This window comes from Linepithema humile, chromosome 3 (assembly GCF_040581485.1).
Source record: "Linepithema humile isolate Giens D197 chromosome 3, Lhum_UNIL_v1.0, whole genome shotgun sequence".
Classification (NCBI taxonomy): domain Eukaryota; kingdom Metazoa; phylum Arthropoda; class Insecta; order Hymenoptera; family Formicidae; genus Linepithema; species Linepithema humile.
The window spans coordinates 2,711,791-2,729,618 of NC_090130.1; the positions used below are offsets into that span (position 1 = coordinate 2,711,791).

Sequence of the window (17,828 nt, forward strand, 5' to 3'; positions counted from 1 at the left end):
ACAACGTTTTCGGAATATACCGACAACAGCCACCGGTGTTGCCACCGTCGCTCGTACGTTTCGGCTGATACAAACGCAAGGTTTGCAATCGGTCGTGGTGGAGATAGAACGAACGGTTTAAAACAGAACTTGTTTTCCGCGAGCATCGCGCGATGCGAAATACCCGTGCGGCGGGGGGGGGGGGGGAGTTGTGAAAATTTGAAGATACGGATTCTACGAAATGTGCTTATTCAAACAGCGAAATATAAAAGTAGTTAAATAAACAGAAAGAACATTTTTTTTATTCTGCGCTCCGGACCGACAAGATCTCAATCAATTAAGATAATAAAACGTAAGAGAAATGTCTCTCGGCGAATGAAAGCCGAGCTGACTATCGAATAATCGCGAAAAGAATGCTTGAATGGGTAAAATCTGGGAAATTCCTTCACAGTGGCTATCGATATAAGTCAGGACGGCACGTAGCCGTAAATGTCGGGAATTCAGCATCGGCGGCCGAAATTGACATTCGAAAGCCGACTTTCTGGAAAGGGATCTGATCTGAAACGCCCGCCAGCTGCCGCAGATCCGTGCTTTCCCTTCAATTCCTCCTCCCATGATCCACCGCCTCGTTTCCGCCGCGGTAATCACGGAAACGGGATTTGAAATTCGAGGCTCCCGTTAATGGTCGGTGACACTCGTTCGTCGTTTGTGCGATAATCGGATCGAAATTCGAAGGACGACCTACCATTTCTATTCTTCTTTTTTTTTCGTTCTTTTTTTTTTTTTTTTATCGAAACCGAAAGACCGTTGCGCCAACGTCATTGGCTTTGTCCGACAATCAAAAATAACGACCCTTCCTTTCTGTTCGTTTTGCGACGAAATTTAATACGTTAGCGTTCAGTCAGCAACTGAATGTGACAGATGAAGGCAATTGAGAAAAATAATACTACTTTGCGTACGTGGTATTTCTAATATTTCGATTCTCGCGCACGGACAATTCACAGTACATTGAATTCTTTCGGCAAAAATTAGAATCCGCACGCGTATCAAGCGGGCTATCTCGGGGGAGTAAACAAGCGCGGTAAACAGGACCTTGATGACACGAGTCAATATCGATCAGCGTTCGGTTTACATCCTGTTTACCCTCGCTACACGCTCCGTAGAGCACGCGCCGGGTGGCGGCGGTCGGCGCCGATTTCTGTCCGGGCACGGAACGAGAGCTGATAAATTAATGCATTAATTAATTGCGAGCCGACGGAGGTGATGCGACGCCCGATGCGCGGCGCGATTCAACGAGGGGATCGTATCCCTGATACAGGCTGACGGGCATCACGCGCAGCTGTCCGAGTTATCCCGGAATTATGCTAGCCTGCGTGAACCTGTCCGCGAATGGCGGCCTCCAGTCGGTTCGCGTGCGTGGCACGTCCGCGTAGATAGCAACTGTCTCGCGTCGCCGACGTGTTCTGCTCGCTGACACGTAGTAACCGTCGCACACGATGCGCTGTGATGCGCCGATGCGTGCTCGCGCGTGTACTGTTCCGGACGAATATGCGCCCGCCGCCCGCTGCACCTCCGGCGATGAGAAACGGGTGGAATCATGAATGTCCGATGCGTGCTTCCCAACGACATGGTTTGCGAAACCACCCGCCGAACTCGTCCGACGCTGTTTCGGGAAATTGGAACAATGCGAAGATACTGCGAAAGGATAAATTTTATTTTAGCGTTAATCTATCAAAGTGACGGCGGTTGTTCGCACATGTGTTTTTCGCGTATATCCGCATCGCTTTTCGCTTGTAAATTCGTTGCAAAAGAACTTTCTGCATTCAAAGCTGACAAGCGTACCGATTCCACTGTATAAACATTGCGTATCCCATCGATGTAATCCTATAGTGACTGCTATCGTTTACCCGCGCTACTCCAGCAAAATTCGCGAATTCCACTTGTAAAAATGTTCTGTATTCAGCGACGGTAGTCAATCTCGTCCCGTTGAGTAAATATTATTCCTGTCGGTCTCGTCGCGCTCTATCAGATTCGGCCTCATTCGAGGAATTCCCATCCGGGTGATTTTTTTAGTTGCCGCGGCATTAAGAATGTAAATGGAATTCGAGATTGCCGGTCAATCCGCGAACGCGTGCTCTCTCTCTCTCTCTCTCTCTCTCTCGTCGATAACGCACCTATATACGTGCGTATCCCAGTCACACAGGTGGCTGTCACGCACGCCCGACGCGTCTTCGTGTTCGCCCCGTGCTCGCATATTGCGTGCAACCAGGCCTGGGTGCGTTCGGGTGCACTCATGAATGTCCGATACGCGCTTTGAGGAACCGCTGCGACCGCGGCAGGAACGCACTGCGAGAAGGGGGACACGCAGGTTCATATGCTCCGGAGGTAAATAGTGTGCAGCAGCGGTAACGGCGGCGGCGAGGGGGGGAAAAGCTGACGGCGAAATTCGCAGCCGTGTTCATGATGGGATTTGACAGCGTTACCGTAGATTTTGTACGCCGCGGCTTGCTGCCTCGGATAAACAGTGACGCGATGTACTCTCTACGTCGGCTGCCTTTTTCGGTGCATTAAGCCCTTGTGCTATGAGATTTATCTCGATCGACGTGAGTGTTTTTGTTTACGATCGCAATATAACTTTACGTAGAATATTTGGCGATAAAAAAAAAAACTTCGAGTGATCACGTGCTCGAGACGGATATTTCGCGATTCAAAGCAATTGGACGTAAAATAAACAAATCTTGTAAAATATTTCGAAAGTGTTTAGCGCGAAATGCAATTTTTAACGTAACGCAAAGATGCAGGTTTCCCTCTAATTTTATTACACTTTACGATTTCCACGTCTCGCATCCGTCGACGGTATCCGCATGAAGTATTCCTTTTACCCTGCATCGTACTTGTTCCCGTGTAATCGGCGGTACCCGGTTCTGGTTAGGCAAGGCAGTGTTAACAAGCTTTACGTAAGCAACGGTGCAAGCAACTACCAACCGCGGTGACATCAAAGAGAATCCGTATTCTCCGTCCTGATCCATCGCCGGTAGAACAACTCGCGTAGCGAGCCAGACCAATAAAGCAATATCGAAGAACTGCGTTAACATTGTCGATAGCGAAGTGATTTCCGCAAATCGATGAAACGGTCTAATTTAAAAGAGTTTGCCGTTTCCAAAGTCGCGCTGTGAAAAAGCGAATTCCCGACGAAATATTCGACGGTGGACGAGGATAAAATTTTTTTACGATTGTGCAAGTTTTCGTCACTATGTATTACTCACACAAATTCGTCAATTTATATCTCGACTATTCTAATTAAACATTCTTCGTAAGGCACGTGCATTGAGAGAAATTATTGAAACAAATAAATATAATTTAACGAAATATAAATTATTTTCTTATTATATTCTGAGTACGTTTCAACTGACTTTCGAAATACGAAAACATTGTTTTCCTTCTTTGTATATTTCTTTGCTTATAACAGAGCGGCAGCTTATGCAGCAATTAAGCAAATGTATTGCTGCTAATATCCTTCCATATTTCATTGGATGCATCATGCACGATGTCCTACACTCAGCACAACGATACCCTTCAGGCTTTAAGTGATTCGTGTTAACAAACATTGCATAAGCAATATGCAAGCAATTGAGTGCCGACGATGGGATCAAAGAGAATCCCTGATTTTCCAACGGACTCATCAGCGATGACCCTCCGGAGTACCCTTCTGCTTAATATCTAACAAGTAACGCTCAAGAGACTGTGCACTCTCTCTACTCTTCCCGCCCCCCCCTCTCTCTTTCTCTCTCTCTCTCTCTCGCCCCTTCGCACTCTCTCAATTATAAGGCAACGTAGATCCCGCGAGAGCTCGTGGGATGTTTCTGACCGCCAATCAGCCGGCGGGCGATAATCGCGGCTCGGTCACGTCAGTTAAAATCGCTGTCAATCCCGGCAGCGATTCAAAGGCGAACTTTCCGCGTTGCGGTTGCTGCGTTCGATGTAATGGCAGCAGGCCGCGCGCGCGGACGGGAGCCGCCCGCCAATCCTACGCGCGTCTATGTCCGTGCCGCTTTGCCCGGGGGCACAATGGTGCGGCGGTACCCGGGGGAATATCAGAGAAGAGGCGCTCTCCTCCGCCGCCGGCCCCGACGCTGTGAGCCCCACCGCCGCCCCATTGGCCGCCAGCGAGAGAGCACTTCCTGTTAGCCTCGACCCTCGTCCGCAACCAGCCGCAGGCCGCAAGCCACGGTTTCTGCGAGCCGTAGCCTCTAACGTCACGCTACTCCAGGCTTGACCTCCCGCCGACAACGTAATTGTTTAGAAACCCCTTGATCTGTAATTTCAGCGCGCCCAAACCATCCCCCCCTGCGCGCGCGCGCGCGAAACATCGTTAACACGATCCCGCCCCGTCTTACCACCGCCGCCACACACATAGTTTTCCTCTCTTCCTCTCTCTCTCTTTCTCTCTCTCTCTCTTTCCGTCAAGCGCGCACGGCTAGTCGATAGTTCTCGCGCGTGCATAACGCGTGGTTCGCACACTGCACTCCGGGGGGGTTTGTTTCGCGAGATTGAACGAGGTATGCGAGAAATCGGTTGCGGTGCGCCCTGGAGAAGCGACCTGCGGTCGGAAATCTTGCATGAGTGACAACTGGAGGATGCGAGAAACGAGGAAACTTGGTAAAGTGGCTTTATCGTCGAGATTATTACTATTATGATTAAATATGAAATTTCCAACTGCAACTGTACGGCCTTCTACTTCTTGTTGTAAATATATCGTCATGCATGATTTATTTTACTTGAAATAAAATCACTTCAAATTTCAGCTTAACTCATTGTCGAATATTATTTGTATCACGGTTCCTACGAATTTTACATAATTTTATAAATTTTAATTCATTTCGAAAATGGAAAATGCCAACTGAGAGTAGGACATTGCGTAAAATAATATCTGTGAAAAGTTGTGGAAATATTTTCTGGTATTATTTTACAGTATAATCATGGCGATAACAATAACACTAAATATATTTAAAAATATTATCCTATAAAATAATACAAAAATTTAGTTTCAAGTTTTCACATTTAAGAGTGAAATAAAATGCGTACATGAATTACAAAAATTTTCCATTACCACACATTCTCTCTATTTGGCTTTTTTTTTTAATAAAACCGCGAAACTAACGGGAATATATATTTCTAGCAACGAGGGATTTATTCTACAGGTGGTCTGGAAATTTAGGCGAATTTTGGTGAAATATATTTTCTAGGGGAAGATCTGACAGTTCCTGTCGGACCAGAGCGTGACATCAAATTCTTTCTGACGGAAATAGTTTCTTGGAGTACACGGGAAACTTCACCCTCGTTCCTTTCATTGGAAAATGTGTACGACGTGTGACTTTTACTCAAGTCAACCGCATGTTACGTACGACGTATACTTCACATCCACCTCTCTCTCTTCATAAAATTTTTTAAAAAGTCACGTATGCGCGGTCGTCGGAGCGAATTCGCAGGCATGCAGGACTGTTTAGCCTTTCGGTTCTTAAATTGTTCGTAATTTAAGAGAGCCGCCCGGTTACATAAACTTGTGAGCCCCATTTCTACAATACATATGCAATGGCATATACCGCATAAAATTAATATATTATGCATTAATAAGGTTTTTCTCCGAGTTAATTTAAATTGGTAAAATTTTCCACGAATGCATAATTTTCATACATCCCTATTTCCATCCCTTTCCCACGCCACTCGGAGACGCGTTATTTCAAAGTTCGAATATAATGTTTGTATAATAGGGATACGAGTTCAACTTACGATATCCTCCAGTTTCGAGCATCCTTTCCTGGCGGTGCAAACCAAGGCGACGATGACTCCGCCTCCGAACATGAGCAGGAGGAATACCGCCAACTTCCAACCGTGATCCTTCTGCGGAATAAGCTTCTTGGCCGCCGGTAACCTGGCGACCTCCGCCGTGGAGACACCGAAGCGGGACGCCTTCACGAGGATCGTCCTGAGACGTCTCGATGCTTTCTCGCACGCCATCTTTGTCGGGTTGCTCTTTGAAGCCGACCTCGACTTCACGTGCACGTGATCCATTTTACGGATTCTCCGCGTTTCTCGAAACGTACTACACGCGCGAACTCGCGCGACTCTTTCGCGACGGGGAAATTCTCAAGTTCTTCGACTGCTTGCAACCTGTCCGAGTTGCGAACGGCGCGCGAACGGACATCGGACGAGAGTATACAAGTATCGGCGGCGTGTCCGGAAATGGACTCTGTCCGATCACAATGCCCACTCGAGACGCGGGCTTCACTGAACTACACCGACGCTACAGCCCAAGCGAGTATTCAAATATCACGCGGTCCATTTCGCGATTGAATTCCCTCGCGTCGGACACGTCGGACGGCGTTCTGGGTCTCTTCGGAATTCGCCGGACTGTAGAAAGCTTTACGGTCCACCGCACTGCGTATTTTATCACACTCACGTGGCGCGCACTTCGAATACGAAGATCGAAGACTCACACGAAAAAATCGGATTTGTCATTATCGCCGCTTTTTATCGATCCCCAATCGATCATTCCGTACCGCATCGTTCTACTTCAATCGCGATATCTTCATATTCCGATCGATTTTGTTTCGGCGATCGTATCCAGCTTTCCCAGCTAATCGGGCTGTGCAACTCGTCGCTGACGTCGTTCTCGTGCAAACTCCGTTGCGGATTTTACGAGATTATAGCGAACGATAGCTATCGCGGACGCTCTGCGCGTCCTCACCGCGTTACCGCGTTCCAAGTCGTTATACTTTTATGTCCGCGACGTGGGCGGATGCGCAATAGCAAAGCTGCGGAGCTCGAATGAGATTCCGGACGTCACGAGGAGTGACGGGAATCGCCAGCGGAATGGAGAGGGCTGCTGCCGAGGGGCTGATGCTACAATCCTAAAGTTTACTGTTTGCCGAATGATACCCGCGACCCTTCGTTACCGCGATCCGCCCTGGTGCTTTCAGCGCCGTCAATTTCTCGCGCGCCTTAGGATTTCACGGAATATCACGTTATTTAGGAAGGGCGGCCGGCAGTTTCGTCAAGTTGAGAATAGGTAATATTTCAAATAGGATATCCGGGAGAGAAAATTGATGCGAAGAGTTCAAGATTAGGTCGGTACTATCTGCTCGTTCCCGTTCTCGTTTTTCGGGTCGACCCGCGGAGAACCTCGCCCGATGCGGTCTGTTTTTTCACAATGACATATCTCCCGCACGCGTTCATGGGTCGAGGAGAAATCGTTTGTTGTTCGCCGATCGAGCGACTAACGGCAGATCCGCGCTCTCATGAAGACACGATTAATCTCGGTAGCTCGGTCATTTCGCCGAGATCCGATGACCGGAAGGGAAATTAATTCTCCTCGATCGAACAGACTCTCACAGGATGGCCTCATATTCTTCCGGCGAGATGCTCGTTCGTGGCGCCGTCAATTTTGCTTCGATTTTACCGTTTCGACGCGCGCCAAGCCCATCCGTTTCTGTATAGCGCCGCGTATGGTCGACGTACTTTTATTTGCGAGATATTGGCACTTTCACGGTTTATCCACCAGACTCCTTTTATAAGGACGAGTCTCCAATAGTTAAACGGCGTGCCTTTTCCAGTTGCCTGTCACTTCCACGGGTTGTATCTGCGAAACAATTGCGTGTTAGTAACATAATTTGTAAGATGTTTTTTCATAGTGAATATATAAATAAATGAATAAGTTAACAGATATAATTTTCTAAACAAATTTTTCTTTTCTTATACAATTTTATCTCTTTATGTGAGATTTGCAATTTAAATTTTAAATCTATTATAATAACATTAAGAGAAAAAATATGCATAAGGATCTATTGAAATACATATATTAAAAATCTCGTTTAGCAATACTTAATAAAATTATTACTTTATTTACATTATTTTATGCTAAAGATACGAAAAAGAAATACTGCGATCGAGCGAAAAAGAAAAGGAAAAAGGACACCGTCGATTTTCCAATTCGCGAAATCGCATGAGCGCCAAAACAGTGCCACTGACAGAACAATAAATATAATATAGGGCTGGATTGCACCGTCGTGAAGTTTAGAAAATAGGCGAAGGTGCTCCGATTGTTCGGCAAGTTCTCCAAAGCGCGATCGATGATAGCGATTCGATCCCAGTGTCCATCGATCCAAGTGTAATGTGTCTCGAAGTGGATGGATTTCGAGTGCATTAAAGATGAAAGCAATATCGGAGATGGGATTATCCGCGCGCCGGCGGCGATACCACGACAAAAATACTCGTCGTCGCCGCGGGCCGTAACGAAACGGCTCGTCACAAGGGCTATGTCCGAGGATTAAGTGAGAATTATCCTGGATTTCGCTTCTCGAATTCCATCCGCTTCATCCCGTTTCCGTCGGCTCGCGTCGCGCTCCCGTCGTATACGCGCCGCGCCGCGCCGGACGCGCCGCGCCGGACGCGACCGGCCGGACGGACAGGCGGCTCCTTCCCGCAACTCTTTTCCACTTAATCTCGAATCCGCTGGTAATTGCGTTATTATACGTCTGAGGCAAAGCGCGCTCCTTTTCACAACGATCACGTACGAATATATATCGTTTTCAGTGCTCTCATTGTTTCTCCCGATACTTCAAGCTGCGCCGAAGAAAGTCGTTTTCTTGAAATTTACGGGGATAGAAAAATCTTGGATCTCTTATATTATTTTTACGTTTTACAGTTTTTGAGTGTATCAATGAGGCAAATCTGTTTTGACTAATAATAAAAATATCTATTCATTAATTGTAATCATTGTTTCACTAGGCATTCTTCTTTTTCGGCGATTTGTCGAAACTTATATTTCTCCGTCCTAAAGTTATTTTTATCTACAGTACAATCAATCTGGCTGAAAAAGTGGCCGTATTATTTCATTTTCCGCTCATTTTTCACGTTAATCTCAACTATGCTAATTAGCATCGCAATGAATTAAATATTATCACAAAGTGTTATCGGATTTGCCGAAAACAAGCATGCGTAATGTTATTTCACAGTAAAGCAAACTCCGCGCAGAATCGCGAATGGAGTCGTCGTAAGATAACAAGTCGACATACCGAAATGTATTCAAGTATTACGCACCGTATCTATTGAAAATCTCAGCGGTGGGTACAAACGAGGAGAGAGCGAAAGCCCCGCCGACGAAAATTACGTCGCGCACAGTCCGCGGGCGTTTCTGGCTTACATCAGCGGTGATTAATTTCAGGAGATTAGCGGGAGGCTCCGGTCATTAGAATTAAACGGGGAAATATACCGGTCGGAATCGCCTTGTCGGCTCTGCATTAGACCGCGCTAATTAGCTCCGTCGCAATGGCCAATGGATATAACTGCCGGATTTGCCGCATTAGAATTTAATGCCCGCGGATCGTACACGATCTTAACACGGCGTTCGTGTTCGCGTAACACAAGTAGCCCCTAAGCCGGCTGGAAGGAGCGCGCAGGAAGGAAGCGGAAAGCGAAAGAACGAGATCCTCAAAATGGTGAGGTTCCTTTGGCACGTTCTCATACGCGAGCTCTCTCATGCGAATGTTACGACTATTGCAGTCTGGAGAGTTTCGAGTGGGAATTAGCGCGGCACGATTAAGCTTATGCCCTTTAAGGCCGAGATTATCGTTAGCGGGAAGTGATTTAGATACGGAGCCGGGGTCCCCGCCGCGGAAAAGTTGCTAAGTGTGGGCGAACGGCCGTACGGAGCAAGTTTCGCGGAATGGTTCGTGTGACGAAGTCTCACGGAGTCTCGCTCCGCGAAGTCGTTGCGCGATAGTATCGGTGCGTGAATGTATCGCGTGAAACATTGCCGTCTGGCTCGCGGCACACGAAAATTACTCTCCACGGCTGAGAACTCGATAAATCTGAAAATCCGCGTGTAACGCGACACGTTAAACGGGGGGAAATAAATGTTCGAAATCCATCTCTTTTAATTTGGCCAGTTGTTTCGTAATGCAAAAATAATTTTCTCCTCGCGATTTTACAAGTTCGCAAATGCCGACCAGCGGAGAGCACTTTTGGGGTCAATAATTTCCCGTCTATTTGACAGATTGTACATGGCGGCCAGGCTGAAATATGAAACGCATGTGTCAAGGAATTGTCCGAGCGGGATTTAGTTCTTCAAAGTTAGCTATTCGCTCGAGAAACTCGTTCCCGATTAATTTCGATTCGCAGCGATCCTCCCGACTGACTAAACGAAGAAACAAAGACGGCTGCGTTATTATTAACGTCGTCAGAGTCCGAACTTCGAGTCCGTGTCGTTCTTTCAAACTTATACTTAGAGGCGCGTCCCAGGGGCGAGTAAAGTTTCGAGTTTATGCTGGGTAGATCCCCTCCGGAAGTTAAATAAACCCGGAAAGGGCGACAGCGTTCTTTTTACAGCCGTTTTCCTTCTTTTGCTCCTGTGCGGTAATCGTCGACGTTGACCGTCGAGCTTCCATCGTCTCGTCACCCTACATCTTCCGGTCGCTATTCCGAGATCCTCCGCGTAGTTCCCGGTCCGTAGATCGCGACGTTTTTTATCGGATAAAACTCGAGGAAGAAGTACGGCCGGCGAAGCCATCGAGCGGCCTGCTGCTCGCTGAAGAAAATGAGATAGCTTAATAAGGCGGCGTCCTCCGGTGTAATTACGCGCCCCAAGTTCCTCGCTATTTTCGCGCTCCGAGTAATTAGAATACCGATAGCTTCAGCGAGAAGGAGAGAGAGAGAGAGAGAGAGAGAGAGAGAGAAAGGGAGAGAACGCTCGCGCCACCCCTCGTCTCGATGCGACGCTTAAGGTTCCCATTTATTTCCGGCAGAAATGTCACACAGGATTCGAGCCGCGCGTTCTCTCCCGGAATTCCAGACAGATAAACGTCGCAGACTCGGATTCGCTGAAAATCGGCATCAGCAGCGACGACGGCGGCAGCGACGGCGGCTACGGCGTCGCGTCGAAACATTAAATGCCAGGTATTATTTGTTCTGATCTGATTACTAAGCGTGTGCCTAGCTTCTGTGAATGTTTAAACATGCGATACTCAAAGAGATCGCATGGATGCTGAGTCTGATAATTATATAAAGTGTTAACACGTTTATACAGGCGCAAAACTAACATCCTATTAATGAAAACGTTTTATCTTCGCACGCTTTCTTTTTTTACACGAGAACAAATTGGAAACTTGTCAGTTTATGTAAATTTAATATCGCGGAATAATACAAAAATAACATATACTATTTATACGACTTTACTGAAACATGTAGACGATTTTCCCTCTACATTTGGACTTATATTAAATTTTCTTCCTAGAAACGTGTAAAATTAATTGTTGAATCCGTGAAAAATATAGACATGGACTAGTTTCAGCAGCGTCTTGGCAAAATAATATCGAAAATCTTATTTACTAATATCGCTAATTTATAAACTGTTGGTATACTTAATACCTTCAAAGTGACGTTGCTAAAGCGATTATATCCTCCGGTCTGGTCGATCTGTGAAACTGCGCGTCTCGGAGGTAGGGCCGCTCCGGAGCCGCTCGGATGAATAAATAAAACAGCACCGATGTTCTCTCTTTCTCTCTCTCCCACTCAGTAATTTATCGGCGTGCTATCGAGCGTTCGATTTGAGATGCAGCGGTGGAGGCGAAATGGAAGATGTTGTATTGGGTCATATTGAGGACGGTAATTTAAATGGCACCGGCAGCGGACGGTGGAAATATTTTCGGTTAGAATATCAGATTGCGATGCTGAATGTTAAAGCGCGCTAAAATTGAGTTGAACGTATTAACGAAGCGTGCGCGCATTAATATATTAAAAACAGCGGATCATTTTAATTCACAATTTGCCAGGACGAATGGATGAAAACATAACGATGACCGCTAACGAATAACGACGATCATTAATTATGAAGTCGATGGAGCTTTACCGTGATTTTTCTTATAATTTATCATTAGTGGATTTAACTTCATTAAATTTATAGGGCTCCTGAGAGAGCGCGCTCGCGATTTTATATTTTACGATTGAGGATTTATGCTCGTCTTTGTCGGGGATTCAACGCGAATACATTTATTTCTGAAACAAAAACGTTCTGAAATTTAACTTCTATTAAAAAAATCTAAATTGAACAAATAAAATGTCTTTTATTATCAAAAAAAGGCATTTTTTCACAAATTAGACATTAAATTGAAAAACTGCGTGATAAAAATATTTATACGATTAATTTACTTACTCGTCCTTTTGCGACGGTGGATTAATACTCTAAGATTGAATATCGACTAACAACCTTTTCGCATCGCGAAAATCTTCGATGCAAATTTGAGTATATTCGACAATAGAGAAAGAGAGAGAGAAGGTGAGAGAGGAAGCGAGAGAGTAAGCGAGAGGGAAACTCGACGGATCTCGCTCGGTTATGGCTTGATATATCGTCGAGTTACACGCACTCGGTGGACTTGCCGGGCTTAATGTGATTTACAGGAGGGACAGAAGTTTCGAGCGATGGACCGTATGTTTCGAAAGCCCCGGGAAATTATTGGATACGTGACAACTCCGGTTACTTTGGGCACGTCCAGAAGCGAAATTGACATCGGCGAGGACGGGAAAGGATAAAGTCGTAAAACGATATGACTCGTTACGTTCGTGTCTCTCTACTCCGCGCGACAACTCATATAAGCAATGAACCTCTTAATCAATAAAGTACTGTCGCCGATACTTTCCTGTATTATCACACATATTTATACGGATGTTCTGAACTGCTTTCGAACATCAAATCTACATCTGTATCTTTTAAATTGCACGAAGGAATATAAACTCTAAATTAAATTTTGTAAATAAATTGTAAATAACTTGTTTTAATGCGATGTATAAAATTAAATTTATTAATTTTGAATATTTTGTATCTTTAATGCAACAATATTAATTTTGCACAAGTTCGATATCTCGAAAAATCAATCGGCTGATGGAGATATTATTATTGGAATCTATTATCGGAATATATTATCGGAATCAAGAGAATCAAATGTGTCTGGTTTTTTTTTTAAAAGGATTGCTTCTTTGTTGATGCGATCGTCCATAAGAGTGCCCCTTCCCCCTTTCGCTCTCCATACAGACGTTACCTTCGGAAAGTTTTCGGTGCACCGCGCGAAATTGCGCCCTTTACGTTACGCCGAGTGTCAGAAATTTGCCAGTGGCACTGCTCGTTTACCACATAAAGTTACCTAACGCCGTTCTCGGCAAAAGTAATAAAACGCGCTTGCTATGCAGATGTATTGCAAAACAAAGATCGGACAGACCAGCCGTGACGCGCATTTGCATTTTTCGGAGATTTGTTTTCGAGGATTAAGGTAAACAAGTGACATTACAATAAAATCTTGCAGATGTTTCCTCCTTTTTCTGAATTCCGTTAGAAATCTAATTCGAGGTATAATAAACTGGAATAGCCAATATTGCCATCTGTTTTCATAGTTGTTTATAATCGCGAATATTTCCTGAGCATTAAGTCCCGCATATGAATCGCTATTTGCCTCGTTGCAAATAACACAAATGTTTGCTACTCGCGTATCTGAAATATGCAGGCAAACTTTGCTAATTCGAACGCGTGCCGTGAATAAAGATTAATGTATTCGCGTCGCACGCAAGGGAGTACATGAATAAATATCACCTGGGGAGGATAAATGAAATTCGAACGGCCGAATTTAAAAACGTTTCCCGCGAGAAAATCGCGTCCGCCGAGATCCCCTAAAAAAGCTTCGTTATCGTCGGGTTTCCGTCAGACAGCTGCGTTCGCATCTTCGAGAGCATTTGAAGCAGCATTTGAGCAGATTTGAAAGTTAGACGATCGGCACAGGTTACAGGCTACAGGATAGAAGTTTCCGCAATTGTTCGCATTGTTATCGGAATCGGTAGGGATTTGTCGTTGCTGCTAACGAGAATTTTATGTAAATATACCATGCCTTTCGTTTGCGGACGAATTTGCAAGATCGCTCGGCAAATTGCGGAGATTATTCTGGAAATTTTGCGATTTTCGTAATCCCGAACGCCTTTATTGGCAACTTTGAGAATAGCTGTACTGCGGAAAAGCGAGCTTAAAATGCTTGTTTAAATTTGCTACGTATATTTCGACTGTCAAATGTAGAATTGACCCGGAGATGCTGTAACGAAAACTCTTCAATCCGCTTAAAAACTCGTGGATGTTTTAGACAGCGCTCATTTTCCCTAAATTTAAACTTCTCCTCCGAGAAAGTTTAATGCTGCATTTCTGCTTGTTATATCTCATTAATCCCCTTGTTAACCAAGCTTCAAATTAAATTTCACTCCGAGAAGAGGTCTATTGTCAAAAGTGCACGGTGCTATTGTTTTTATGTACAACTTTCTCTTGGCGCTCGCGTGCCACTCGACATGCCGAAGTTATATATTTTTACCGAATGGTACGTATTGGACGAAAAGATAGGTGTCGAAAACCGTCGGGGCATACCGTTTATATCAGAGCTCGTGAAGGAATGCAAAAGTGGCGCCGAGTGGTTATATATCGGCGATAAAGGATGAGCGTGGAAGCGGTAGAACGATGAGGGAAGAACGGGAGAGTGAGAGAAAGAGAGTGAGAGAGGGAGAGAGCAGTCAGGGAGTACCCATGAGAGGGTGAGAAAGCGTGCTCAACACGTGTTTCCCTTATCGCGTTCATTTCGAACCGCGGAGCGCGGTCGCTCTAATGCCGGCGAGACGTTCGTCGCGCGCTCGCTCGCTTGCTCGTTCTTTACCGCGTCGCCGAGCGTCCCGGCGAAAACGGGCAGAGGAATGGGCATTGATTTATTTCGTTTCTCAATAATTCTCTTTTATTTTCCCCGTCGCTCGATCACGGCTACCTTTTGATCTATCGCTCCCGACACGTCGAAAACGATTCATTTTTATTTACGATCCGACGCCGACGAGGCGATGAGATTCATCGCCTTTTCCATTGCTCTTTCCCTCCCCGTTTCACTCCCCGTCCTTCTCCTTCTCGATTCGCCCAGATGTTCGCGATTTTATTTCCCCTCGTCAAAATCATTGCCGGTACGAGAGGCGTCTCTCGTTGACGGTCGGTGTGTGCTGAGCAGCCGGGCCCTTGATAAAGTACTCGCCGGCAAGGCTGTTTGACGAGTTTAACGAAGGGAGGATTCAGGAATTCGCGCGACACAACGGTGGCCCCGTGATTTCACAATTAAAATTTTATCACGGTTCGTTGAGTTTTTTTTTTGTTTTTTTTTTTTGTTAACGTTTGTACGCGGGTTTATTTTGGCGGTGCGTAAAAAATGTTTGCGCACGGAAAATTAACGCGGTGCAGAAAATTTCACTGTAAAATAGTAATAAAGAATGGACGTAGAGGTGTAATGATAAATTATGGTGAAAAATAAACACGCAAACAACGAAAATCACAGAAATAATACAGCAAAGCTCTAAGAGAGTAGTCAGCGAGAGTAGTTTGCATTTACATTGGAGAGAGAATTTTTTTAAATTACGAAATATTGTCCTTTCTGTGTAAATTGACAATGTTATGTCGGATAAAACCATACATACTGAAGAGATATCGCGAACTGATCTCTATGATACAAAATGTCAGATGCGCTTTGTACAACTCGCGACTCGGCGGTGAAACGCGATAAAGGAAACACGTATTGAGCACGCTTTCTCCCTTCTCGCAACCACTCGTTCCTAACCTTCATCATTATCTCTATCTTCTTCCGATATATAAGCTCACGCCCGCTCATATCGCTTTTTCACACCTCGTTCGCTTCTTCAATCTCATATCTCAGGTCTGTTCGAGTTCCTCTTTCTTTTAGGAATTTTTGTCAGCGTCGAAAAGTCACGAAGAAAAGCGATAATCGAAAAGATCGCTCTTTTAAAAGCTGAATGCGTTTAAAAGCAAATTCCAGTTTCAACAAAAAAGATTTGCTAAAAAAAAAACAATTATTTTAAACGCTGATTCTATATCAAAAACTTTGGAGACTGTTATATATAACTTTGGAGATATAACTTTGGATATAACTTTGGTGATATAAAAAAGAATGTAATCAATTTTGTAGTTCAACCGAGTTTGATTAATGAGGACAGGTCAGGTTCGAGGTGGTGAACCTTTGCATCGCCCTCGAACTTTGAGATTGTCGAATATGTCCCTAGTCGTCTAACTTGACTAATTGGCTTTCTACCGTGAAACTGAATAATAATTGAATAATGGAATATCAAGAGTGTGCGAGAGAAAATCCATAGATATAACGATAGAAATTTTGACAAAATTTATTCAGCGTTTGAAAAAAAATTCACATCATTAAATATAAAAACAAACTCTTTATCCTCTATATTTTTAGTCAAGAGTGTTAACATTTTTAATAACAAATTATCAGAACTTTTAATTGAGACAGTGTTATTTTTCATATTTATTCTTTACATTCCATAAAAATGTACTTTTTTAAATAATTCTTCACTATTTATTCTTCATTATTTATGTATTTTTTTGTAAAACTTTAAAAAAAAAATTTTTTATATTTATCGTCATACTTTTTCATTTGCGCTACAATAAATTATATCGTATCGAAAGAGCTTTTTCAGATGAAGTGGATATTAAAATAAGAAGCGCATCACCACTTTACGCCCTTACCGATACTGCCTGCGCGTGTTTTACACAATATCGCTTTTTGTTTCGCAAACCGAACAGTGCCGTGTTTGATGGGCCGCCATTAACGAGACTATCTATGCGCCGGATAATCCTGAATCGGTAACGACCGTCGGGAATTGGGTCAAAAGCCTGGTCAAGCGATCATTCGGCAATCGAACGGCAAATAACTATTCCCACTTGCACTCGTGCAACGCCGATTTTGTAATGATTCCGCGCACGGAAATGCAATCCGCTGCACGCGCTTCTACGCGTAAAATCGGCCTTTATTTTCGCAGTACGAAGTTGAAAGTTACAGCTGTGTTAAACACGTATCAAGGGTAGTGCGACGATTGCACATTTTACTTCATACAGCCTCTATGATAACAGAGGATTGCACGGTTAATTCCAAAATGACAATAGTTTGCGCTTTCAAAATTCGCGTTGCAACGCAACGGCAACCTACTTGAATATATATGGATGTAGCGATGCAGCGCTGTTAACAATATACAGTGGAAGTAAGATATATTATATTTGTTATCTTAAAGTCGGCTCGCAAATTGCGGAGCGACAGTATTCGCGGAACACTGGAGGACGGGTTAATCGATTGAAATTTTGCATAATCTGACCCGTCATGACGTGGATGGTTTCAGGGCATTCACCGACCCGATATAGCTAAAGTTACTTGCATTATAATCTCAAGGGACAGTACGTGAAGAAATTAACGCGAAGATATATACCGAATTAACATGAAGATATATGTATATCGAATGTCTGGTTTGCGCAAACAGAGAACAGTGGAAATTCACAAACAATTCTGTGATACGACTAATTTTACGATAAATATATGTAAATCGACTTGCCATAAAAACTTTCATATTATCATATTAATTCTTCACTGAATACGATTTTACGGAATTATATATAAAAATAATACATTAAAGTTCCTGCCATTAATTATTACATTAATTACTACGACATTAATTATAGCGCCAACAAGAATAATTAATTATATTAATTGGAGCGTGAGTCTAAAAATAAAAATAATAATTTTTCTTGGAAAAAAAAAGATACATGTCTAGAATTTATAAGAGAGAGATTAAGATGTTGAAAATTTTTGTAATGCTGAATTAAACGAAGCTGTACATTTTACAACAGTCATCGTTGTAAGAACTTCATCTAAGAAGAATAATCGCACTTTATTCTCATCTATCCCGCATGTCTACGCTTTTTTTTTTCCACGGAAATC

General features: G+C 44.0%; 1 protein-coding gene and 1 long non-coding RNA gene across 3 annotated transcripts in view; one reads left to right on the top strand and one right to left on the bottom strand.

Annotated features, from left to right (window-relative positions):
* The window catches only part of LOC105676360 (uncharacterized), a 205,804-nt gene that overhangs the window by 133,103 nt on the left and 54,873 nt on the right, over nucleotides 1-17,828 (top strand). Inside the window, exon 5 of one of the 2 annotated variants that reach the window (XR_010889286.1) lies at nucleotides 10,782-10,932. The exons of the other annotated variant lie outside the window; for it this stretch is intronic. This is a non-coding gene — a long non-coding RNA (uncharacterized lncRNA). The remainder of the gene's footprint in view (nucleotides 1-10,781; nucleotides 10,933-17,828) is intronic. 2 annotated transcript variants of the gene reach the window in all.
* LOC136998749 (uncharacterized) overlaps nucleotides 1-17,828 on the bottom strand; it is a 38,521-nt gene that overhangs the window by 18,430 nt on the left and 2,263 nt on the right. The window contains exon 2 of the mRNA XM_067351876.1: nucleotides 5,770-7,618. Coding sequence (XP_067207977.1) covers nucleotides 5,770-6,051 — 282 coding nt within the window. The 5' untranslated portion in view covers nucleotides 6,052-7,618. The remainder of the gene's footprint in view (nucleotides 1-5,769; nucleotides 7,619-17,828) is intronic.